General features: G+C 43.2%; 3 protein-coding genes across 3 annotated transcripts; 1 reads left to right on the top strand and 2 right to left on the bottom strand.

Moving 5' to 3' along the window:
• Window positions 1–13,228: 13,228 nt before the first annotated feature.
• Window positions 13,229–13,699, bottom strand: LOC127774952 (uncharacterized). Its single transcript, XM_052301244.1, has one exon. It carries the CDS (start codon window positions 13,635–13,637, stop codon window positions 13,275–13,277), a length of 363 nt encoding a protein of 120 aa, XP_052157204.1. The 5' UTR covers window positions 13,638–13,699; the 3' UTR covers window positions 13,229–13,274.
• An 860-nt stretch (window positions 13,700–14,559) lies between these two features.
• On the bottom strand, window positions 14,560–15,412 carry LOC127774525 (membrane protein PM19L). The gene has a single exon (XM_052300786.1). The coding sequence runs from the start codon at window positions 15,330–15,332 to the stop codon at window positions 14,811–14,813; it is 522 nt and encodes a 173-aa protein (XP_052156746.1). The 5' UTR covers window positions 15,333–15,412; the 3' UTR covers window positions 14,560–14,810.
• Window positions 15,413–18,140: 2,728 nt separating this feature from the next.
• On the top strand, window positions 18,141–22,541 carry LOC127772723 (uncharacterized). The gene is made up of 7 exons (XM_052298678.1): window positions 18,141–18,629; window positions 19,348–19,775; window positions 20,606–20,758; window positions 21,050–21,142; window positions 21,358–21,416; window positions 21,804–21,897; window positions 22,043–22,541. The coding sequence occupies exons 1-7, from the start codon at window positions 18,188–18,190 to the stop codon at window positions 22,250–22,252; spliced, it is 1,479 nt and encodes a 492-aa protein (XP_052154638.1). The 5' UTR covers window positions 18,141–18,187; the 3' UTR covers window positions 22,253–22,541.
• Window positions 22,542–25,631: the final 3,090 nt, after the last annotated feature.

The following is a 25,631-nucleotide window of genomic DNA, read 5'->3' on the forward strand; positions in this document are numbered from 1 at the left end:
GTAAGACTTTAACCTTGGGAGCTGGCTATAATCATAAAAGGAAAGCAATCATTCACACCGCAAGCCTACATATGAATCCTGCTAGGAACAAAGAGAATCACGACATCCCGGCTACACTCTACTCCATCTGCAGTTCTGCACCTTTGGGTTGGTGAACACTACTTAAAAAAACCACATTTAGTCGGTTGCCCAAAATTCACAATAGTCCGAGTTCAGTAAGAAACCAGAACTAAAAATATTTTTAGTCCTGGTTTATAAGTGCAAGGGGACTATGTGATCTTTAGTCCCGGTTGTTCCACCTCGTGTCAGAGGCTGTCAGGTCCCTAGAGGACTAAAGATCCTAACTTTAGTCCCGGTTGTTGTTCCTAACCGGGACTAAAGTTTATGTAGATCTTTAATCCCGGTTGGTGTTAACAACTGAGACTAAAAATCAATATACCATATATAATTCATTGCGCTTATCCTCAAAAATTTCTATCTCCTATTCCTCCTCTCTCACACACTCTTATCCTCTCCTTATCTTCCTATTCCTCATTCTCTCTAGTCTTAGAGTCTTATCCTTTTATCTAGGAATAATCGAAGCACTGGCGAGGAGTGAGCGGGGCATGGTGGCGGCCTGTGCACGGTGGCGGGGCCAGCGGGCGGCTGCCAGCGAGGCTGGCAGCGGGGGGCCAGGCGCGGTCGGCGGTGGCCGCCGGGCTGGGGAGGCGACGAGAGAAGTGGCTGCCGGATTTCTTTTTGTTTCTTTTTCTAAATAATTTATGATTCATTGAATCTGTGTTATTTAATCTGTGATGTATTTGTGATGTAATTTTTTTAGAATTTGTGATGTGAATATTTTGATTTGTGATGTTGTTACTTTGATTTAGGGATGTAGGGAGCAACTCGATTTGGAATTTGTGATGATTTTGTGATTTTGGTGAGATTTGTGTGAAATCAATATGCAAAGAACAATGAAAAAAAAAGAAGAATAGGGACCAGAGACGTGGTGCTATCCTCTTTAGTCCCGGTTGGTAAAACCAACTGGGACTAAAGATACATCTTTACTCCCGAGTATTTGAACCGGGACTAAAGATAGCGATTTTTAGTTCCGGATTCCCTCTCCCGATTTGTTACCCGGGACTACAAAGGGTTACAAACTGGGAGAGATGAGGGTTTCTCCAGTAATGGAAGGAGAGGATGAGAGAGAAGATGGATCTCCCCCGCTCAGACCTGCCAGCATAGCCAACTTATAAATTAAGGTCAGAACTACTGCCACAAGAGGACAATCATCTGTAGAAAAGGTTGGTAGGATTTCATGGCACCTCTAGGGAGCCATCGTCGCCAGTAACAAAATGGGATGTTATTTTCAATAGAAGGGTTGCACCAGTGAGGGAAAGGAAGCCACAACAATGCCCTCGGGAGGTTGCGGCTCCCGAAAACGTCATTAGTACTGTCAGCCCTGACAGGTTGGGCTTTCGCCCCAAACTTCCCACCCTCGCATGCCATTGCTTCCCTGTTGTTACCATCAGCCGCCATAATCCCACCACCTTTACAGCGTAGTCGTCATGGTAGCAGCCTTCCGCCAGTAGACCAGGGGAGAACCAGTTCTCCAAACACCCACTAACGAGCACGTGATCCCCGTTGCCGCCATCTCGCATAGGTCATCCCACCGTAGGTCATCTACGCGAGCTCACCATGCCGCCACGTCTTGGTGTCAACTCGTAGCCTCTAGGGCATTGGATCCGGCATTCCGGCCTCGTCGAGTCCAACCTCCTCATGATCCCTGCTTGGCTGCTCACGCCATCCCTGCTACTCGTCGTCAACCCACACTGACGTCGCTTCTTAGGACCACGCTTGAGCGGCGGAGGGCCAATCTCAGCCTTGCAAGGTCCATCCCTCGTGCCTCCATCTCGTGCACTGGCATCGCCTCTACCACCGATCGCCGACCATCTTCCGTGCGTGGACGCCGCTGCTAAGCGCTAGCTTGCGTTCCGGTCTCATCTCCTCCGACGCCACCACCTAGTGCACCTAGGCCAAGCACCCCCCACGTCCATGACATGCTGTCGCCCCACCTCACTGCCGATCGCTCACTTCCCTCCTTCCCATCAGCCATCGGCTTCGCCACGCATGGATCTGGGCATCCACATTGAAGGGAAGCTGGATCCAGAAGTGGGGTTCCGAATCTAGTGTCTCCAGCGGCCTCTGTCACCCTGGCTACCTCCAACCACCAACCCTGCTTCCAGTGGCGGATCTAGGATTTAGGATATAGGTGGTCCGACCTAATTTTATTTTTCTAAACACAACAAATCTAATCTAATGATACTAATATGAGAATAGAATAGACCAAATCACCAAAAGTTTACCATGATATATTAATAAAATATCTTAAAACATCACAATGCACAAGAGTTCAAAATTTTAAAACTGAAAACTGAAAAAGGTACCCAAGTACTTCGTAGAAAACATAAAATTGTCAGCGCAGGCAGCCGGGCGTCGGCGGCGACGCACTGCAGCAAGCTAGGAGGCAGGTCTCCGTGACTCCATTTGCCAGTTTTACTCGACTGATCGGCTCGAAGACGGCTCCTCGAGGTGGCGGCACACACTGCAGCCTGCAACACTGCATAGCAGCAGTGCCAGTGCGGCGTAGCGGCGCGGTGTGGGCGTGGGGGGCGCGTCACGCGCGCACGTGGGATAGCATCGGCATGGCGCTATTGCAACCTAGACACAAAGCCAACTTAAAAGAGCTTTTTTTTTCAATGTAATCGCCACTATGGCTCACTAGAAAGCAAGGGGTCTTAAATCGGGCCTTGCGACATCGAGGGCAAGTATATTTAAATATCCGTGTATAAATTAAACCAGTTTCAATGCCCTAAAGATGGCATGACACTCTTGAATCCTAAACAGAGGCACCGAATCGCCCCTTCTCTTCTTGGCTTATCTAGCTCTGCCTCTACCCCACTGTCTCCCCTTTCCCAACATTGTCGCTGCTGCCACTACCACAATCACTGCCTCGTAGAGTGGCCATACCAAACGAGTGGTGAAGAAGGAGATACTAGGTAGGAGGTGTCAAAAAGTCCACAAGTGTGAAATGAACGGTGGAGGCAATGGGAGGTTGTGGTGACAACATCATAAATAGGGAAGGAGAGAGAAAGACCGTGTGTCCGGGAGATGGGAATGGTGGGAGAGGGAGGTATGTCGAGGTGGAGTTGCTGCCTATAGCAAGGATGGGGATGGGGAGGAGGTGGTGGTGGAGACTTGTGGTGGTGGAGACTTGAGGAGACCACATCGGTAGTGTAGGCAGGAGGGGAGGAGATGATGATGTGAAGAGGGAGGAGGAGGGCTGGGTAGTGTGAAGGAGAAGGCATCTTCGCCGTGTTCGGGATGTCATGCGTAGAAAATTAGTGCAGCGAATTACATGTGTGCTAGGGAATGGGTAGCCAGCTACGTCACAATGTCGAGGCGGTCGTGGCTAGGAAATCCTCAAGGGTTGCGGAACTAATTCCCCATGTCGCTTCCTATCTCTCTGAGAAAGGTATCGGCTGAACAAGGCTTTGCATATTTACATAACACTTTATTAAAAGACAAACACCATCTTGTACCATTACCATGTATAATGATCATGTCTAACCAACAAAACAATTTTTGTATCTTATTGTACATCTGTCGTCAACAACATCTAACCACACAGATAAGTTCCATTGCTAGAACGCACCGCGATGCTAGAAGTCGTTGCCTGTACGCTCACACACACCTTCTGCATGCTAGATCTGAAAATTGAACCTGGCTACATGACCTCGAGCTCCTCAAGTTGCTAGACCTCGAGCGCTCCCTCTCAGCTCCTCCTCTGACTCGGGGTAGCACTGGTCTCCTCGTTGTGCTGTAGGACCTCGGCAGTGGATGTGGCGCTGGCTGTGGTGTGTGTGCTCACCATGGTGCTCCTAGCATGGCCATCATGAGATCTACTTAAGGCTGGACCTATATTTTGTTCCTGGCTTTGATGTTATCCCCTTCCACGGCACCACATCAAGGTTATGAGGAACCTATATATACATGTTGGCTAGGGAGCATGTAGCCGAGTTTCCTAGCCACAACTGCCTCGACATTCTGACGTACTTATAATTTATTGCTAACTTTGATACCAGGGGCCACCGCTTGTGTGCGCTTTGGTAGAAAGAGAAAAGAGTAGGGTAGACAAGGTCAATGATGGGCATGCCCATTTTGTTTTTACTCGGCATAGATAGACTAGTCAATGCACCCCATAGGATAAAAGTGGGTTGCAAACCATGGAGGGAGATAAATCGACATGGTTTTGATAGATGAGAGAGTTTGTGCATCTGATTTTGTGGTTTGAGGGAGAGAAGTTACACTTGGATTATAGTTGAAGGAGAAAGTGTAGACTTTATGCAACAAAAACAAGGAAAAAGGGGGGGAGTACACCGAAGGTCCCTGAACTTGTCATCGAGTTACCAAAACGTCCTCAAACCGCAAAACCAGACATCGGGGGTCCCCTAACTATCAAAACCGGGTCAGTGTTGGTCCCAGGGAAGTATTGTGCCCGGTTTTGTCATACGTGGCGCATTGACCACGGTCTTCAACGCTGAGTCAGCAGGGGCGACGGGGTTCGACGCTAAGTCAGCAGGGCGGTAGTTAGGCCCGTGGCGCACAGCAGACTTGTCACTCCTCACTCGTGTGAAAACCCTAGATCGGGACGGCCGGGGCGATGCTGCTGGCGACGAGGTCGATTTGCAGCAGGCGGCGGTGGAAGGGGCGGCGGAAGGGACGGCGGAGTGTCGCGCCGAGGTGGTGACTGGTTTGGTGCGGCCGCCAACAACATCGAGCTCGACCTGGATCTGGTGGTGGCCTAGGCGCGGCTGCCGGCGGCCACCTTGGGGCGACCTCGGTGGGGAGTCGGAGCCAGGTGCGGCGGCCGGCGGGGGTTTCATCGGCGAGTATTCCACCTGCAATCCGATATCTGAATCCGGCAGGTATTCCATTTCCTCTATGAGTTTGTGTGGTTGCATGGTATCAGTGGGATGTGGGAAGGAATATTTTTAATGATTTTTGATGTTGGGATTTGGTTTAAGCTACGAGTTATTTATTTAGGTTTGTACTTGATTAGGGTATGTTTAGGCTTAGTTTAATGCAGAAGTTAGGATTTGGTACTAGGTATGCATGTGTAGGACCAATTTTTTTTTGGACCGAGTGTAGGACAAATTTCAAATGCTCTAAGTCAATTTTATATCTTGTTCTGCATGAAGGGGATGGACGTGTTGGACACTCTTGTGGTTAGGTTTCATCTAAAGGGGGTATTTGTTTTAGATGGGAGTGAGAAGAAATATTGTGGTGGATCTGAGGCTCTGTCATATGTAGAAAGAGACAAGGTTTCTTTGCCCGAGCTATTTGGACACCTAAAGGACCATTGCAATGTGATGTCTGGGACTTTGCTCCACTGATTGTTTCCTGGTAAAGATTTGCAAACAGGTCTTCGTGCTCTTTCTAATGATAAGGCTTGCAAACTGATGTGTGACTATACAGGAGAATTGGATGTAGCAGATGTATATGTTGAAGAGCCAGAGATTGTTGATTTGTGTAATGGGTCTGATGATGACAGTGATTGGGAGGCAGAAATGAAGTTAGAAGTTGAAAGTGAAAAGGAGGGTGGGAAAATGGAGGTTGATATAGATGTATCCAAAGGGAAAGGGGTTGATGAGGTTGATGGTAGTGGATGTAAGGGTAAAGAACCGGCAGAGGAAGAAACTGATAGGAGGATAGTTATTTACCACTCTGATTCAGCACCTATTGCTAGCCATAAACCTTGTGAAAGTGCACCCTGTGGTAGCCATCAACCTTCTGCCAATGCACCCATTCCTAACCATCCAACATATGACAGTACACCCATAGCTAGCCACCCACCTTCTGACAGTGATGAAGACAGTGATTATACTCCAGGGGATGATGCTCAGTCAGATGATGATGAAGAGGCTGTTGAGATAGGGAAACATTACAAGGAGGTCAAGAGGAAGGTTAAGGCAGGACAACTAGAGAACCTAGATGACATTTTTTTCCAGAGGGCTGAACCAAGAATGCATACAGGTGGTGATGAGGCAGGGAATGAAACCCCTTATGCAGATAGTGATGAGGAGGAATCATTTGATGAACTTGGCAATGATGGGGAGATGAGGACTAAAGGCAGCCATCAAGCAAGGTATAAGAAGAGCCAAGGTGCCCCTAAATTTGAATTGGGGATGAAGTTCAGTTGTAAGAAGCAATTCAAGAAGGCTATTACAACATATGCTATTGCAGAGAGGAAAGTGATCAACTTTGCTAAGGATGATGGGCAAAGGGTTAGGGCAAAGTGTGATTGGGAAAGTTGTCCCTGGGTATGTCTGCTTTCCAAGAATTCTAGGTCAGACAGCTGGCAAATAGTAACCTTTGACAACCTGCATGCTTGTCCACCTAGGAGGGATAGTAGGCTGGTTACATTTGTTAGGATAGCAGAAAAGTATGGCAATTTCATAGCTGCTAATCCTTCCTGGCCAATAGCTCACATGAAAGCAACTGTACAAGAAGAAATGTTTGTAGATGCATCTGTCTCTAAGCTGAAGAGAGCAAAGTGGCTTGTGATGAAGAAGAAGTTTGACTCAGCTAAGGGGCAATACCAAAAGTTGTTTAATTACCAACTTGAACTTCTCAGAAGCAACCCTGGCAGCACTGTGGTTGTGAATAGGGAGATTGGCATGGATCCACCAGTATTTAAGAGGATGTACATCTGTTTGGATGCATGCAAGAAAGGTTTCACAGTTGGGTGTAGGAGAGTGGTGGAGCTGGATGGATGTTTTTTCAAGGGGGCAACCAATGGAGAGCTGTTGTGTGCTATAGGCCGAGATGCCAACAATCAGATGTATCCTCTAGCTTGGGCAGTTGTTGCAAAGTAAAACAATGAGGAATGGGACTGGTTCCTTGATTTGCTTTGTGGTGATATCAAAGTTGGCACAGGAGCTGGCTGGGTCTTCATTTCAGATCAACAAAAGGTGGGTATTAATTCCTTGATTTGCTTTGTACTGACTTATTTTCTGTTGTGTCAACTTTCACTACATCTGTCTGACTAAATTTTGCAATTCTGTTTGGTATGCAGGGTATCCTTAATGCTGTGGAGAAATGGGCACCTGAGGCTGAGCATAGGAACTGTGCTAGGCACATTTATGCCAATTGGAAAAGGCATTTCCATGAGAAGCAGTTCCAAAAGAAGTTCTGGAGGTGTGCAAAAGCTCCATGCATAATACTATTTAATCTTGCTAGGGTTAAACTTGCACAGGTCACTCAAGCTATACTGAACACACATCCTGAGCATTGGAGTAGAGCTTGGTTCAGGTTAGGTTCTAACTGTGACTCAGTTGACAATAACTTATGTGAATCTTTCAATAGATGGATACTAGAATCTAGATTTCATCCAATTATCACAATGCTTGAGACAATTTGGAGAAAGGTCATGGTTAGGATCAATGATCATAAAGCAGCTGGTGCTAAGTGGACTACTGTTGTATGCCCAGGAATTCTCAAAAAACTTAATGTTTACATCACTGAATCAGCTTTTTGCCATGCTATTTGCAATGGAGGTGATAGTTTTGAGGTTAAGCACCATGACCATAGGTTTACAGTACACTTGGACAAGAAGGAGTGCTCTTGTAGGTATTGGCAGCTCTCAGGATTACCATGCCCTCATGCTATATCATGCATATTCTATAGAACAAACAAGCTAGATGACTATATTGCACCTTGTTACTATGTGGATGCATTTAGAAGCACATATGTGCATTGCCTTCAGCCATTGGAAGGAATGAGTGCTTGGCCACAGGATGATAGGGAACCACTAAATGCACCTGGATACATTAAGATGCCAGGAAGGCCAAAAACTGAAAGGAGGAGGGAGAAGCATGAGCCACCCAAGCCAACCAAGATGCCCAAGTATGGTACTGTAATTAGATGCACTAGGTGCAAGCAAGTTGGGCACAACAAAAGTAGTTGTTCAAAGCATCAGTCTAGTGGTTCTGGCACAGTGGGTTCTCAACAGCAAAATCCTTCACCAAGCCAGCAGATGGTGTTATCAAACACACTAGGCAGTTCTGCTCACAGCAAGAAGAGGAAATTTGTCAGCCTGACTACCACAGACACTACAAGCCAATCCAGGACCAAACACTACAAGAGCAAGGTAAATGCAAAAAATTATCCATTCCAAAGTTATCTTTTAACCGAAGCAAAGTTTAACATTTAGCACATATATGTCATTGCAGGCACCAATGGAGAGCCAGGAGATGGTCAGGGTTGCTGCAAGTGCCAAAGTTTGCACAGAACATGGTGGATCTGCTCAAGTTGATCTGCAAGCAATAGTTCCCCATTCCAAAAGCTCCACAACTGCATCTGTGAGGCTGACATCTGGTAAGGCAATTGTGTCTGTCTCAGCTGAAGAGCCTACAAAAAATCTGTCAAAGAAGAAAGCTGGAGGAGCTCTCATTCTTCTTCCATGGGAAACCAAGAAGTTCTGAATGTGCCCATTTCTGTGTGTCATGTTATGCTGAAACATGCTCTCTGATGTAATGGCAGACTTTTAAGCCAACTATTTATGTGTGTGATGTAATGGCAGACCGCATTTAGCCAACTATATCTGTGTGTGATGTAATGGCAGATACTAGACAGCCAACTATTTCTGTGATGCCATACTATTTGGCTTGCTTATCTGTGATGTAAGACATAAGTTGTGATGCCATACTGATTTGGCTATGTTACTTAATTGAGACTTAATTGTGTGCAACTTCATTTGCTATTCTCTTAATGGTGCAAATCCAATTATTTCAGGACCATTTGCTCCCTGACTGGATGTTTCCTGCAGAAATTTACATGTTGCCTTACATATGTTGCTACAATAGATGCACTAGCTCCCTTCTGTTGAATTCAACCAACAATATTGCACTTAACATCCATGTAATCTTTGCACAGCTTGAAACATATAGCCAGCTGTATTTTGTTGTCACATTTGATATTGCAACCATTCATTTAGAACTCATCTTTCAATTAGCAACCATTCATTTACATAACTCATTCCAAATTGATAGCACAACTGATACATATATCTCATCAAACATATTGTCTTTCCAGAGCATAGCTAACACATAATATAGGACCTGATTACATCATATTGGCCACACATCACAATGTCTCACTTCTTCCCAAACAACACCACAAATAGCACAAACATACATGACACCACACATATTACAAAGACTTTTCTTTCCTTCTCTAACTTATGATTCCTGGCCTTCAAGCACATAATTTTTGCATTCTTCATAGCAACCACACCACGAGCATCATCTATCGCTTTACTCTGTACTTCCACCTTATCCCGACTCTGTTCGACCTCTTTTCGCATCACTTCGTTCTCCCTCCTCAACGAATTCACCCTGTCCCGCAAATCATTCAAGAGCTCCCTGATGAAGCTTGACGTCGGCCCGTCGTACCATGCCCAGAAATCACACCCCCCTTGCTGCAAGAAAAAACCCCACTTCAAACCCTAAAAACGCAAACTCAACAAATCCAACTTGTAATACCAAAATCCCTCACTTACCCGAGCGTTTTGGCACTTGTAATACCGGCGCCTAGGGTTGTCCGTGCTCCACGAGATCCACCTCGCCGCCTTGGCTGGTGGACGGCATCGGCACATCACCGCGGGCTGATATTCTAGCGGACCAACCCGATAAGGCACGGGAGATGCCTTCGACTCACGGGTAGACGACGAGCCGTCGCTCATCGAGCTCGACATCTCCGCGCTGCCGCTCGCCGCCGGTCGCCAAGTCACTGCCGCCGCCGCCGCCGCCCCGCTCGTTTCCTGCTTCGCTAGGGTTTCGGTGAATGGGGATAACCTAATCGCGCGCCAAAGATTTCGCCCATTATATCCTAACTACCGCCTTGCTGACTCAGCGCTGAAGACCGTGGTCAATGCGCCACGTAGGACAAAACCGGACACAATACTGCCCTTTGACCAACACTGACCTGGTTTTGATAGTTAGAGGACCCCCGATGTCTGGTTTTGCGGTTTGAGGACGTTTTAGTAACTCGATGACAAGTTTAGGGACCTTCGGTGTACTTTTCCCAAAAGGGGGCCATGAAAAGGGGCAGGCTAGACCTGAGCCCAATAACAAAATGTGCGTGGGAGGAGTTTGGTGCAGCGCTTGCAGCTGCCATGCAGTGGCTGAGCCAGTATAGCACATGATTCGAGTGAGGAAGATTAATACATTTTTTTATCAACTAAGGCTCTGTTTAGTTCACACCAAATTTCTCCCCCAACTCTGAACTTTCCATCACATCACATCACATCCAAAACTTTCCTACACACAGATACTCTCAATTTTTTTTCTAAAGTATCAACTTTCCTCAAACTTCTCTCCAATTTCAGAAACTAAACACACAGACTAATATTTTTGTAAATATCAATAGGTGTCAATAGAGAAGACGGCAGAGGTGAAGTTCAGGACACGGTCACCCAACCTACTCGCGAGCTGGCTTCGCTGCTGCCTCGATGTTCTGACGGCTGACACGCGTACAACTGAGGCGCTCCCCTTCCTTTTTTTCTTGCAAATTCAAAATCTCCTTAAAATGTGTCTGCCTTCAGGTTGAACGTATAATTGACTGAATTCAAATCCTCTTCAAACTAAACACGACGTGTAACGGAAATGCAGAATCCGGATGTTAACGGGAAGCAGAGTCCGGTTGTTCATGGGCTAATACATGTGCATCTTGACTTCTGGAGCAAGAATATCTGAGCAGCCAGAAACACAATTTACTGACTATTAACAACCAGAATCACAAGACGTCTTCTTGATAGTTACTACTAACTACTTTATTTGTTTCACGATGTAAATCATTCTAGCATCTCTCATATTTATATTGATGTTAATAAATCTAGATATAAATATGGGAGATGTTAGAATGACTTACATTGTAAAATGGAGGAAGTAGCTAGCAAGAACAAACAACAAAAATTAAAAAGGCCGATAAAAAATAATCTACATACGGAGAGGCTGCACCGTTGTAGCGGCATTACGTCGAACGCCACCGCGGCCGGCCGGTGCAAGCTAGCTAGCCTCAACTCAGTGAGCGCCGGACGGCTTCGCTATCCACATCCATCGCCGCCGCATTGTCCTTCAGATCACATCCCCGGAGGCCCGGAGTCAGGGGGAAAAGCACGAGGAACTCCGGCGTAGGGAATCCCGGCGTAACCGCAAGCGGCGGCGGTGCCTGTGCCGGTGCCTGTGCCTGCTTCTGGTGGTGGCATCCCGGCGTCAGAGGGAACAGCGGGAGGCACTCCGGCGACGGCGTAGGTTCCTCTTTCTCCCCACCGCCGCCACCGATGATCGGGTCGTCCTCCTCCTTGCTCCACCCGGCCACCTTCGAGTTCTTCGACGACGACGACGCCTCCTCCTGCTGCCCCGGTGTTGGCGGTGGCGGCGAACGATTGCCGCCGGCACCGCCCGCTGCTCCTCCCTCTAACGCCGCCATCGCGTTCGTTTCGATTGCTTCCTCTCCGGCGATGAATAAAGTGGAAGATGAACTAACCGAAAGTACTTACACATTACATTATCTCTACGACGTGGAAGGAGTTTTATATAGTTATCTTTGCGACGTAGGAGTTTGAGTCGAGTTAGAGAAAGTATAGTGTTTGAGATTAATTCGAGTCAGGTTTAAGATAGACTTTGACTTTGATTTTCACTTGGTTGTTAAGTTTATTAGCTTCTGCAAATTAAATTGAATTTGATATTGCAAATTACAAACTGTTCGTAGATTTTATTTTCAATTTTTGAATCTTTTAGTTTTCAATTTTAAAAATCAACTCTCTCAAATTTTATTTGAAAATTCTAAACTTTTTGATCACTAGCTTGGCGAACAACATTTGTTTTGTCACACCACCATTACTGGCATGGCAAGGATTTTTCCATGTCGGCTAGGTTGGTGTGGTAAAATAACACTAGCACAGTCACCATTGGTGGCACGGGTGAAGCCAGGATAAATGGTTACCGGGGTCAGTATTAACCAGGGTTTATGTTTTCGATCAAAACTAACCAGAAATCATGTAATTTTGATGTTGCGCCGTGGGACGAAAAGTATATTCTGAGTGAAATTTCCAATGTTTTTTGAGACTTCACGGTAAAACTAGATCAAAACTTATTGAAATTTGGTAAGAAAAATGTCATATCGCTACATTGGAATCCAATACTAAATCGGAAATATGTCATCTAGTTTGTAATTAATGATCTAAGAATATACATAATACATGACAAAATTAATGACAATACATTATGATAAAATGAAATGTCTACAAATTTATTAAAAACTATACATTATTAATTTGTAAAAGACACCAAATGCACCAAAGATCATCAAAACCACTAATTTCTTGCCTTCCGTTCTGCTAGAAATAAGATGATACTCCCTCCGTTTTAGGATATAAGATGTTTTGACTTTGGTCAAAATTAAACTACTATAAGTTTGATTAATTTTATAGATAAAAGTAGTAATATTTTTAACCCAAGATAAATATATTATAAAAAAATATTCAATTATAGATTTAATGAAACTATGATGATGTTGTAAATATTACTAATTTTTTCTACATAATTAGTCAAACTTAAAGTAGTTTGACTTTGACCAAAGTCAAAACGTCTTGTAACATGAAACGAAGGGAGTATAAGATATCAATATGCGCAATGCCGGTGTGGGACAAAGTGCTCGAAGGAATACGATGACGCAACAAGAGAAACTCGTGGAGTTGTGGGCTTCCAATGTTATTTTTGGATCCAAATCCCAATCGTATATGTATATTCGGCTAATGTATAAATTATAAGTGCTAGCTAATTTATTGTTTGTTAGTAACGTTCCTAGTCGCTATTTGGGTTTTGACGGAAGAATCAATAATATTATCGGGGTCTAGTTTTTCTCTTCACTGGGGTCATAGATGGCAAAATAAAGAAGGGTACCAGAGGTTCGCAAAAGATCGTCAGGGTCAACTGACCCCTATGAACGAGTGTAGCTTCGCCCTGATTGGTGGTGTGACACAGTAACAACGTTGTTTCGTTATGTCACCAAAACCAGCATGATTAAAATGTTTAGAATTGAAAATAAATTTTAGAAAAGTCTATTTCTAAAATTTATAAAAAATCAGGGTACAAATAATATATATTCTGGATTGTATTCACGTCCTTAATTAGAAACTTAAAATCCACGCCCCCACAAAATTAAGTCTATCAGCACATCCACATACAGAGCAGAGCTAACAGCAGCAGAACCAGAGTGGCGATGAGGATCGTTGCGGCAGATGACGGGAAGCTCCTCGTGGCCGCCGTTGCTGTCGTCGTCGCCGTCACCGCTGCCGTCTTCTTCTTCCGCTTGGTCGGGCATGGGAGGGGAGGATGCCGGAGGCGGATGCGAGCTCCGGGGTCTCTCATGGCCACCTTGCTCCTGACCAGCACCGAGTTGGTCACCCCCTGCACGTTGTTGTTCACGTAGATGTTGATGCTGCAGCAGCAGCTGCCGCTCGCCGCCACTGACATGGTCGCCCCCGTGCTCCGGTTGCTCCGCTCGGAGGAGCAATCGTCTGCAACACCCATCGCCGGCGAGGTAGGCCGGTCGGAACGGACGGAAGGTTGATTTTTGAAGCTGGAGAAAACAAGATCTGCAACCTGCAGGGATGCAGTGCAGCAGCACTTTCAGTTATATTTGGCATAGTTAGTACGTTGCTGCATCACCAAGAAAAGCATAGCATATGCTACTACGAGCACAGCTGGGGAATCACACTTTGCCTCTGCGGTTGGGCTACTCCCCAGGCTCCAGCAATGGATGTCAAGAAAGAGCGGGTTAATTACATGTCGCTTTGCGCTTATCTTTGTATAGCGTCCTAACATGACATAGGCACATAGCAAATCAACGGTCATTTTTGTGTTCTATTGTTGAATAAGCTGCGCGATAGAAGGCCCATTTCAGTTGTCAATGATATTACTGGGCTGGACTGTGGATTTGGAGAAGGTCAGAAGGCTATAAGAAAACGCCAGCCCATTCTGCTCTTCTAGTCCTTTCTTTCCCCTTCACGACGTTAAGAACATTGTCGTTTTTTATTCAAACTTTGAAGCATCGCCAGTAAAATCTCGAAGCATCAACTAATAAATAATAAAAAAGAACACTCTGAAGCACCACCAGTAAAAGTTTGGAGCATCACCAGTAGATTAAGCTCATGCGAAGTGCAAACTAGGGTCGGCACAACATTAATATACTTTGGATCCACATCTGTAAATAAAACACGAGGCTATCGACTCAAATACTTAGTACTCACATGCTGCAGTCATACGGGCCGAACGGCTAGCTGATACTACCAGTAAACCGTGTTCAACGGAAGGTAGTACTAATGCGTTAGGATGAGGGCAAGCAAGTTAAACTTAATTAATCACAGTACTCTACATTTTCTCAATTCATCCGTGCACACATTTTATACTTGAATTCAAACAGAACCAAACACACAGCAGCAAACATTTGAACTAAAACCAAACCAAACGGTACATACATATGATTACGAACGTCGATACAGAGAACAGAAGTTTACATACGGAGAGTATATGAACAGCGTTGTTCGTGCATTGCCATTGCATCTAGCAGCAATGCACGAGCGGGAAACACAAAGTGAAGAAATTACGAGAAAATCAAAGCTCGATCACACCGAGATATATAGGCAGTCGTGTGCATGATGGATGGCATCGATCGATTGGCCGGTGTGTCGGGGTCAAATTCAGTTAGACCCTGGCCGCGGCGGCGGGCTTGTGGTGGTGGTCGGCGGGGTAGTCGCCGCCGTAGCCGCCGGCGCCGGCGGCGTGGTTGCCGGAGAAGAGGCCGCCGTGGAGCATGGCGACGTAGAGCAGCTGCGTGAAGGCGAGGATGATGACGAAGGCTTCGAGCACGCGGAGGCGCCACCCGCGGTAGCCGCCGATGTGGATCTCCTTGCAGGCGAGGCCGAAGGCGAGCGCGGTGATGGCCCAGGCGATGAGCGCCGACGCGGCGCCGGCGGCGAGGCTGTGCGCGCCCCAGGAGCGGACGTGGTGGACGCCGGCGAGCTTGGAGGCGGCGCCGACCACCCCCGCGAGGATGGCGAAGACGAGGAAGTAGAAGGTGGCGCCGTTGCCGGCGACCCCCGGGTGGTTGGTCTCGCCGTTGATGTAGTGGTTGAGGTTCCAGCTCGCGAACCCGATCACGATCAAGTACATGATCAGATTCAGCACCAGCAGCGGCGCGATCATCGTCCTCCCTACTCCGGCCATCTCGTATCAAAATCACAAATCAAACACAAATTAGCAACACAATTAGCACTGGTTTAGCTAGCTAGCTGAGAGCTACTGTGATTAAGTGAGGAGAAAACGTGCTGGTTGGTGGAGGGATATATAGGCGGGGAGAGGGGTGACACGTGTGGGTGGATGGGGATGGCACGTGTCGGCGTGTGGCAAGGGGTAGGGGGGACACGTACGCGCGGGGCCACGCCACGGACGCCCGGCTTCTGGTGATTTCCGGAGAGGCGCGACGCGAGGGAGACGGGGGTAAAGAAAGCGTAAAAAAGTGCAGCGCGCGCGGCGTCGGCGTGTGCGGAGGTGGCGACGCGCGGGCGGGAGATCGAGGGGAGGAGAAGCAGATGGTTCCGGACTTTCGCCGCAAGCGCCTCGGCTCGGGGTCCCAGAGGCGGCGTACGTGGCGGGCGTGGTTAGCGGCTAATTTAGGCTAAAGTGTGCGTGGTTTTACTTACTCTGGCGGGTGTGGCAGCAGGAGGCAGGGTTAGCTGCTTGCTTTAGGTTTGATGATGATAATAATGATGATGATGGTGTTGCTGCCTCTTTTTTTCCTCCTTTCTTTGACGCCTAGTGCAAATGTGCTTCCCTGTTTTGGGTTTACGCTGATCCGGCCTACTCCGTACTTCTTATCGTCTGCCTAAGTAATGCAGCAACCTGGAGTCTGTACTCCTCCATTTCAAAATGTTTGACACAGTTGATTTTTTAGTACGTGTTTGACCATTCGTCTTATTAAAAAATTTTAAGTAATTATTTATTTTTTTTATCATTTTATTCATTGTTAAATATACTTTCATGTATACATATAGTTTTACATATTTCACAAATTTTTTTAATAAGACAAACGGTTAAACATATGCTAAAAAGTCAACAGTGTCAATATTTTGAAACGGAGGGAGTACATCGATCCTCATGATCTTTCGAGCGCACATACGTGGATGCAGATTTAACCATGGTCGATACGCGCCACTAGGCCAGTCAGTGCTCCCCCATTTGTGCATTGACGAATTTAAATTAAGACCTTCAACCATAAAATGCCTAATCCCTTGTTTGCTGGGTTTTAAATCTTACTCCTCTGTCAAAACAAACCAATTATAGATATGTATCTGGACAATATTTATGTACAGATACATCCTTTAGGATTAGAATTTTTAGATGGATGGAATACACTATACTAGTACGAGCCAAGCATAATGAGATATTCTATCCCCATGGGGCTGTCCTGTAAAACTGGCTATGTGATGTGCCTATCCTTCTAATCGGAGGCTGTTGCCTCTTTGATCTTAAAAAAAGAAAAATCGGTCAGAGGTTCGTTGCTCACAACCACACATGCGTGCAATTTGGGCAGTTGCATCTCGCGTAGTGGGCTAGTGGCGTACGTAAGCTGCCAATTTGGGCCCGGCCTTTTCGCGGTGGCTCCTGCCGCCGTCCTGCGTCTTCTGCCAGAGTGCTGTACCATCTCGACATCCTTTTTTGAGAAATGACAACAATCTCGACATCTCGTAGTCTCTTAGGCGTGGGAACTGGCATGTGTACAACAAGGAGTACGTTGTGATTTTGGCCTCGATCAGTTGGCTGGTGATTACTGATGGCCGTTATGCGATACGGAGTTACAAAGTTACAACACCAAAATTACGCTGTCATATTGTTTGTAGGGTAGCAAACAAACACCTTGGCTAAAATGTTGTCCAACAAACTTCGCTGTCACATTGCCCAAGTTCGATGAATCGGTCACGTCCTCCTGCATATGAAATTGATCTACTTAATCTAGGTTGCGAGATAACTACTTTCCATAACAATGGATACCAGTTGATACTTTTCCCCATTCCATAATATAAGACTTGTTTCATAATATAGAGCATGTATGTATGCATGCCATTAACTAGAAAATTTTTTTCACTAAAATATTATTATTTAAATCTTCTACCTTCGAGATATCTAATTTTAATGGGTGCATGCATTTTATTTATTAGGACAATCCAAATTATAAGGTGATAATAATTATTTCTTGATTTTTTGGTTAAGGTGGTTGTGTCTTATATTTTCGAATGAAAGGAGTATCTAACATGTATCGGCTGATATACATATAAGTTACTACTCCCATTGTTCATATTATAAGCCGTTTAACTTTTTTAGTCAAAATTCTTTAGTCAAGTTTATAAAAAAATAGTAGCATCAACAACATCAAATTAGTTTTATTAAATTTAATATTAAATATATATTGATTATATGTTTATTTTGTATGAAGATGTTCCTATATTTTTTATAAATTTAATTAAACTTAAAAAAATTTGACAAAAAAAAGTCAAATATATAACTTATGATGTGAAATGGAGGAAGTAGCTCTAATACCGATAGTACTCCCTCCGTCCCATTTTAAGTGCAGCCATGAGTTTCTATATCCAACTTTAATCGTCCTTTTTATTTGAAAAAAAATAAAAACATAAGTCACGCATAAAGTAATACTCATGTTTTATCATCTCATAACAACAAAAATACTAATTATAAAAAATTTTTAAATAAAATGAATAGTTAAAGTTGAGCACGGAAACTTATGGTTTCAATTAAATTGGAACGGAGGATGCAGTAGGGTGATAGGTATACCAACAAAAATCAAACGTTTTACCGTTCTGTTTTTTTTTTTTTGTACTGAGGAAAATATGAGAAGCGGATAACGAAAGCCTACGGCCTGTTACTACTGCCGTACTGCGACGGCCCACCTAGCAAACCCGCGCTTCACGACTGGCTCCACTCACCCCCGGCCTCCCCGTTCTCCGCGCCGAGGAATAACGGATAACAAACGCTTGGATTGTCGCCTACCGCGACGCCGCGAACCAATGGCCGCCTCCTCCCTCCTCCCCTCCACCACCACCTCCCCGCGCCGCCGCCTCCCCTTCCCCCCCACCCGCAAACCCCACTCCGCCGCCGCCGCCGCAGCCAAGCCCCCGACGACGCTGACCACCAAGCCACTCCACCTCGCGCGCCCGCTCGCCTCCTCATCCTCCTCCCCGCCTCCGCCGCCGCCGCCCGAGGAGGCCGAGCCGAAGGACCCCATCGCGCTCGCCTTCGCCCGCGCCGCCGCCTACAAGAAGGAGAGGGACAGCCCCCCGCCCCCTCCGCCTACCCCTGCGCCGCCGCCGCAGCCCCCGGCGGCTATGGAGGAGAACTCGAGGTCCAGCAAGGAGTCCTTCGCGCGGGCGGTGGAGTACAGGAATGGCAACGGGGGAGGGCTGGGCGGCGGCGGCGGCTCCCCGCTGCTCGGGGCGTCGCCGAGATTTGGTGAGTAGAGAGGTGACGTCAGTTTGCATCTTTGCTCCCATTGGTAAAATCATTCCAATCCACTAAGATGATGAATGAATTGATGATTACTGCATTCACGGATAGAAATGAGGAATAGATGGAGACAGACAGAAAAACTTTTGCAATTCAGATGATAGCATTCTGAGTCTGGTCTGTATGCAATGTCCCCGGGTGATATATATGGTTGTGGTTTGAAACCTTTTGCTGATTGATGCATTTCCCCATTTTGTTTTTACCAGAAGCATGTGGAGTAATGTAGTAATGGTCATTGGGATATAGGTTTCAATTCCTGGAAGCCTTTTTTTTTCTCTTTTGGAAAGTAGGCACAAACTCTGTTGATCAAATGCCTAGAAGCATTTTCTTTATCCGTGGAAACATGTTTAGGGGGATTGCGAGATGGTTAGTACAAGAGTTGGTGGATCCCTTTGTCATTGTGATCCTGTGAGAGTATGCATCTTTTTTTTTTTCCTCTCAATACATTCTTGTTTTGAAGAATGTTACCGTTTGTACTTGCAAACCTACAACTTGAAAACTTTCGCATGTTCGTTTGAACCATGACGCTGTTTACTTAGTTTTTCATGTAAGAATAGCATAGAATCCTCACTGCGAACAGTTAAAAAACTTTTTACATTGTGCAAGTGTTCATTAACATCATTTTTATTTTGAGTGTTGTCCATAACATTTGCTTTACTTTTAGGTCAAAGTAGATTTTCTACTGAAGATGGTGCATTTGGTAAATTCACAAATAAGAAAGAAGAGTATGAGTACGATGAGACTGACTTTTTGGGCCTAGACTTTTTCGAGAAAAAGAGTTATAAGGGGCCTCCACCAGGTTTAGCTCCAGCGGCTGATCCTTTTCCAGATAAAGATTTTCCTGAAGTGGAGATAATAATAGGGGACCCTAGTAAATTTGGGAAGACTCGTCGTTCGACAGAGGTTCAACCAGCAGATAATAGTGAGCCTGAGGAAACCTCACGCTCAACAACAGAAGAAAAGAAGGAAGAAAACAAGCCCGATGAAACACCACCTTCAACTGTTACTGAGCCAGAAGAGGATGAAGACGATTACAAACCGACAGTTAGATCATGGGGAATGTTTCCACGGCCACAAAATATTTCTAAGGCGGTAATATACCATATTTTCTGTATCTCTTAAAGCATTCCATGTATATCTGCTTTCAGTTATTAGAATTTTTTCATGTTTGCATGGTCATTTTATTGTTATATGTTGAACTGTGTTCGGAGGACAGTGATTTTTTAAAATGAAACTCTAATATCCTTTTTGCATACTTCTGTTAAAAATACAAAAGATTATTGTGCAATCCTCTCTTTATATTTAGTAACTTCTCCCTTTTGAATTCCCATATGATTGTAATGCTACATTTAATTCTGCAAATTATACAACCTAGTGGCACCAGGCTACTTATGTATAGGGAATCAATCACCACAAGCTTGTCTATTTGTACTGCAGAGATCCAGCACAATCCTTCAGAAAAATGTTTCAGTTAAAAGTTTGCCTTAACAGGGGACAATATTGACGTATCCAACATGGCTGCAGAAGCTACCTGCATATGATTTATAGGCCATTATCCAAGAATGACTGCATGTAGACTGTAGAGCGTAGGAGTGAGTACATAATATGTATCATAATATGTATGTTTTTTTAGGTTAATATGTATGTGGTTTTTATATGGACTGGCACAATCTTTGGGACATACATGAAGATAATCTGTGAAACAATACATTTCTGACGATAAAAAACAATGAAGATTATCCAAGAAGATGATATTTGGAACTGCATTTCTTTCCCTTGTTTGATTGAGACAATGTATGTCGACAATTGCTGATGCTATCATAATGTATTTGATTTGATAAAATTAGATTAGAATGCAAATATGCTTATGGTAGTGCCATGTTTACCCAGTTCTGAATTTTCCCCTATTTCTTCTTTATTAGTATGGTGGCGGAAGAAATATACGCCTTGGTGGAGAAACTCAAAGTGCTGAAGAGAAGGCAGCCAAGGATAAGCGTACCAAAGAGCTAATAGCTGCATATAGGAATAGTCAGAACATGATAGTTGATGCAAAGACAAAGGCAGAGTGCACTGAGGTACATGAAACATCATGTTTTGTTAATTATCCTTCGTTGAAAGGAATTGTCATTTTTGTTTTATACTACTGTACTAGTGTACTTTATGATTGACAGACAGGTGACCTGATAGGTATCTTATGGACTTGAACATGCTGATTTTAAAATCCTTTCTGTTAGAATACCCAAGGAAAATGCTTTCCCCAGATCACATTCAAGTTTTGAAGTTTGGTGTTAGTGTAGTTTAGAGTTGTCTCTGAATACATGCACTGCGTTAGTATGATCTATAACAGTGAACTTTTCATGCTGAAGGCCTTGAAGGAAGGTGATGAGCTGATGAATACTGGAAGACTTAAACAAGCATTGCCTTATTATGAAAAAGTGATGCAGGCTGTGGACTTCAAGGTATTCCATTATGTAATTGGTAATCTATCACATGAGAAACACCATGATAGGATATTTTATGTCATGTTGTCCTGTTAGATGGATTAATTCGGATACATTTTATTTCTCAAGTATATGCAGCTCTAAATTTGCTCGCATTACTGATTCACTGTTATGTCCTTTCTTATTTTTATACCATGTTTTTTTACTCATGTTGCGCAAAATAAATTGCGCAGACTGAACTTCATGGAATGGCTGCTTTGCAGTGGTCCATCTGTCTAGATTCACTCTGCAGGTATTTTCCTTTGTTTTTCTATGTCCTTCTCCTGCATTGATGTTTTTCACCACATATATACCTGTTTTGACTTAAATGCATTGCGACATACTGAATTTCGTAATCCCTATTTTTACTAAAACTAGGATTTTCCACAGTATAAAATTAATGGCTTCTATGGTTTATAATTGTACGTGTGTGCATGCACATGTTCACATGTAGCTATGCAATGGAATGGGTTAATTTGCATATTTTCACATGCATAGTTGGACTTAAGTTGCATATTTTGATGGAAACATCGGTGCCATCAGTCTGCTTCACTATATCTTTTAAATTTGTGAAGCATCTTGTGTTCATAAACTCTCTATTTTCTGGACATGTATTCCATGAAATATCTTGTTTTGATAGGTCCAAGGAAGCCATGAGCATGTACAGCAAACTCAAAAATCATCCAAATTCTGAAATCAGTAAGAAAGCAAACATGTTCATGTTCAGCTTTCAGGTAAGCATCTCAAATGCTTATGCATTCCCTCTCTTGACTAAAGCACTCAACTAGGCTGAGGACAATGCAGAAGTTAGATATATCATCTTGACCCATCCTTGAAAGGCACTGACTATGAGCTAATCGTTTTTGCTGTCATCTGAAGGCGATGGACTTCATGAAGGTGAACAGCTCCCCTTTGCCCCGTAACACGGGCTACGAGAAGTACTTCGACAAGTTTGGGGGCCAGAAGAACTACTACGCTGCCCTAGACGAACCTGAGATGGGCATCGATCAGATCATCCCGTACATGCTCTTCCTTGTTTCCCCAATATTCTTGGTTGCTTTTGTTGCTTTGAGAAAATCCTTCCAGTAATAAAAGTCAGGAAGCATATGCTTGAATGCTTCAATCTTTGCCCCACTGACGAATTGATTAGTATGTTCCTCGAAACAAAAGGCTGAAGAATTGATATTTGACTAGTATGCAGATATATTGACTTGATTAGTATGTTGATAAAAATCAAAACTTATTTAATAGTATTGTCTTTTGGGCCGGCGTAAGCCAGCTGTTAGGCAGGCTAGTCTGAGAGCCTGTCTTCAGCTGGGCTAGGCCCATGTCAAAGATAAAACCGTTTACCAAATTTCTAAAGTATTTGGAGGTACGGATACATATGGCATTCTCATTAAGTATAAAGGGTTGTCTGAATTTCATTTTTTAAAAAATCGAAATATCTGAAATAATCTCGAATTTATGTTTAATTCTTTAACTTCTAAATTGTTATATATATATATATATATATATATATATATATATATATATATATATATATATATATATATATATATATATATAGTAAATTTGTTTGGTGCTCCATGGTGCCCGGGCACCATTGTTGAAATTGAGTATATACCCAATTCAAATGAGTATGAAACTTTTTTAATTACTTAGGTATTAACATTAACTACTTTAATCACTAGTTCAAAGCAAGTTTGAACTGAATTTGAACTTGTTTTTGTTAGATTTTGATTCTAGGTATATAGTATTCATACATATAATTAGTTAGGTATGTAATCATGGATTGTGAAATAAAGTTAAATTTGAGTTGTTTTGTTGATAGATATAGGTATGAATCAAATTATTATAACTAGGTATATACTCACAATTTGAAAATTTTAAAAAATTTGAGTGATTTTGTGCATTTGATACCATGGTGCCCGGGCACCATGGTGCCCCATATGATATATATATATATATATATATAACAAAGCAATAAAAGGGGGAAAATGCAAACAAAAACCAGCGTGATACAGATTGTATAGTACTGGTTTTGAAGGTACTTATTACCATTTACCTTTTTACAGAATGTCAACACTCTGTCTCTAATTTTCTATGCCACAATCGGTTGCCAATTCAGACCACGAGCATCCATCCCCTTGATTCTCCCCTCCCTCAGTACAGTATCTGTGTCTTTTTTCTGTGCGCGTACTAGGGCTACCAATAAATTTCATGCATGTTTTTTCAGAGGCTAATGAATACATCATGTTAGTACTCTATGTCTCCTATACCGTATTACCGTGTTAATAGTGTTGTTAGAGCAGCAGGCATTTGAGAGGTGCGCAGCACATGTACGTGCAGGCCGGCCGGTTGGTTGGATCAAATCTGGCGTGAGCGCCCAAGTCTTTGACTTGAAGAAGAGGAATAATGTGCCAATACACTGCCATGTGTAGGAAAGGCTGCATAGCTTTCAGTAGGCATAGGTATGCTTTGACCCAATTGAGTAAGTATATATAAATAGATGGATAGAATGTATTAGCACTCTCTTTGATTTTCTAATATACTATGATGTTGTTAACTTTAGACATACATAAAATCACTTGGTTTATTAAAAAATACATTAATATTATTTATTTTGTTGTGATTTGTTTTATCATTAAAATCTGTTTTTGCGTATATGCAAATAATTTTCTAAACAAGACAAATGGTCAAGTGTTCATAAAAAAATCAATAACATCATATATTAAAAATAGAGGAAATATTAGAATTTCAAACTGATTTAATTGAACTACTGTGAATGAAATAAATACGCATATAATGCTCAAATAAATACGTATAAATGCTGAGAACGGAACAGTGAAGAAAGTTACGGGAGTTGTAAAGTCAAGGGACGGTTTCAGGACGGTTGACAATGCCGCAAAGGTGAACCGTGGCTGCTTCTTCTTCTTTCTTTCCTTGTGGGCACAGCATCTGCCGAAAGGCGTCTAAAGCCGTCGTCATCGCAATCATCCGATTTGACGCCCTGATTTTAATATGGAGTTTTGAGGCTAATGATCCTCGTGGGTGCTGAGCCTAATCTGAATAAATTAGGGAGGATCGATAGCTGCTTGGTTGCTTTGACTCTGGTATAGTGGATGGAATTTTTTAGGAGTTTTTGTATTGATCGGAGCCGTTAGCTTTTGCTGTGCTAGCCTCAGCTTCGTGTCCTTTGTGAGCCCGCTTGGATTTGTTAATTTTGGTTTTAAAACCTTGAGTGAAAGAATAACTTATACTCCCTCCTTACTCGTAAAGGAAGTCGTTTTGGACAGCGATACGGTCTCCAAAACATAACTTTGACTTCTTGTTTCTATAAAAATATTTATTGAAAAGTGATTATGTATACTTTTATGAAAATATTTTTCAAGACAAATCTATACATATAATTTCTACATTTTCAAACTCAACAACTTGAGAGTTATTCATGATTTATATTCCCAAGGTTTGACTTAAACATTGTCCTAAACGAATTCCTTTATGAGTACGGAGGGAGTACTAGTACTAGTCCACAGGACTAAAACTGTTAAGTCCCTATCACATCGGATATTTGGACACTAATTATAAATATTAAACGTAGACTATTAATAAAAAACCCATCCATAATATTGGACTAATTTGCGAGACGAATCTATTGAGGCTAATTAATGATTAGCCTATGTGATGCTACAGTAAACATTCTCTAATTATGGATTAATTAGGCTTAAAAATTTTGTCTCGCGAATTAGCTTTCATTTATGTAATTATTTTTGTAAGTAGTCTATATTTAATACTTTAAATTAGTGTCTAAATATAGATACTAAAGTTAAGTCCCTGGATCCGAACACCACCGCATTGATAGTGTTCCACACAGCCGAGGAAGTAGCTGGCTTCCGAACATCTTATCAGCTATTAGGAAAAAAAATGCAGGAAACGAAAGGGAATGAAGAAAATCCCTAAAACCAATCATAGAATTATATTCTAGAAATTCAAAATCAATAACTTATACTAGTAGAGCATATACTCCTTCCATCCTAAAATATAAGAAATTTTAGATGAATGTGACATATCCTAGTACTACGATCATATCCTAATTCTTAATCTGTGATGAATAGCCAAATAGACAGTTGATTTGTGATAATTATTCAATGGTAGAAACAGATGAATCTTTCGTAATATTATTTTAATCTATTTTTCAATTTTTCAATATATTTTTTTGATTTTAAAATATTGTTATAAGAAATCCATATATAGAACGTTTTTTTTAAAAAAAATCATACTTTTTAGAGACAGCTGTTAGGGTAAAAAAGGAACAAACTATTTTACCTGGATTAATCTGAGACAGCTCTCGGCTCTCACCAACAAAAGCCACTTGTTTCAGCGGACCTACTCCGTACACACACAAATGCTGTCTAGTCAGACTGAGACACATTATTACTCGTCACTGACACGCAGTAGTAGTTCCACT

The sequence above is a fragment of the Oryza glaberrima genome, chromosome 5 (genome assembly GCF_000147395.1).
Source record: "Oryza glaberrima chromosome 5, OglaRS2, whole genome shotgun sequence".
Taxonomy (NCBI): Eukaryota; Viridiplantae; Streptophyta; class Magnoliopsida; order Poales; family Poaceae; genus Oryza; species Oryza glaberrima.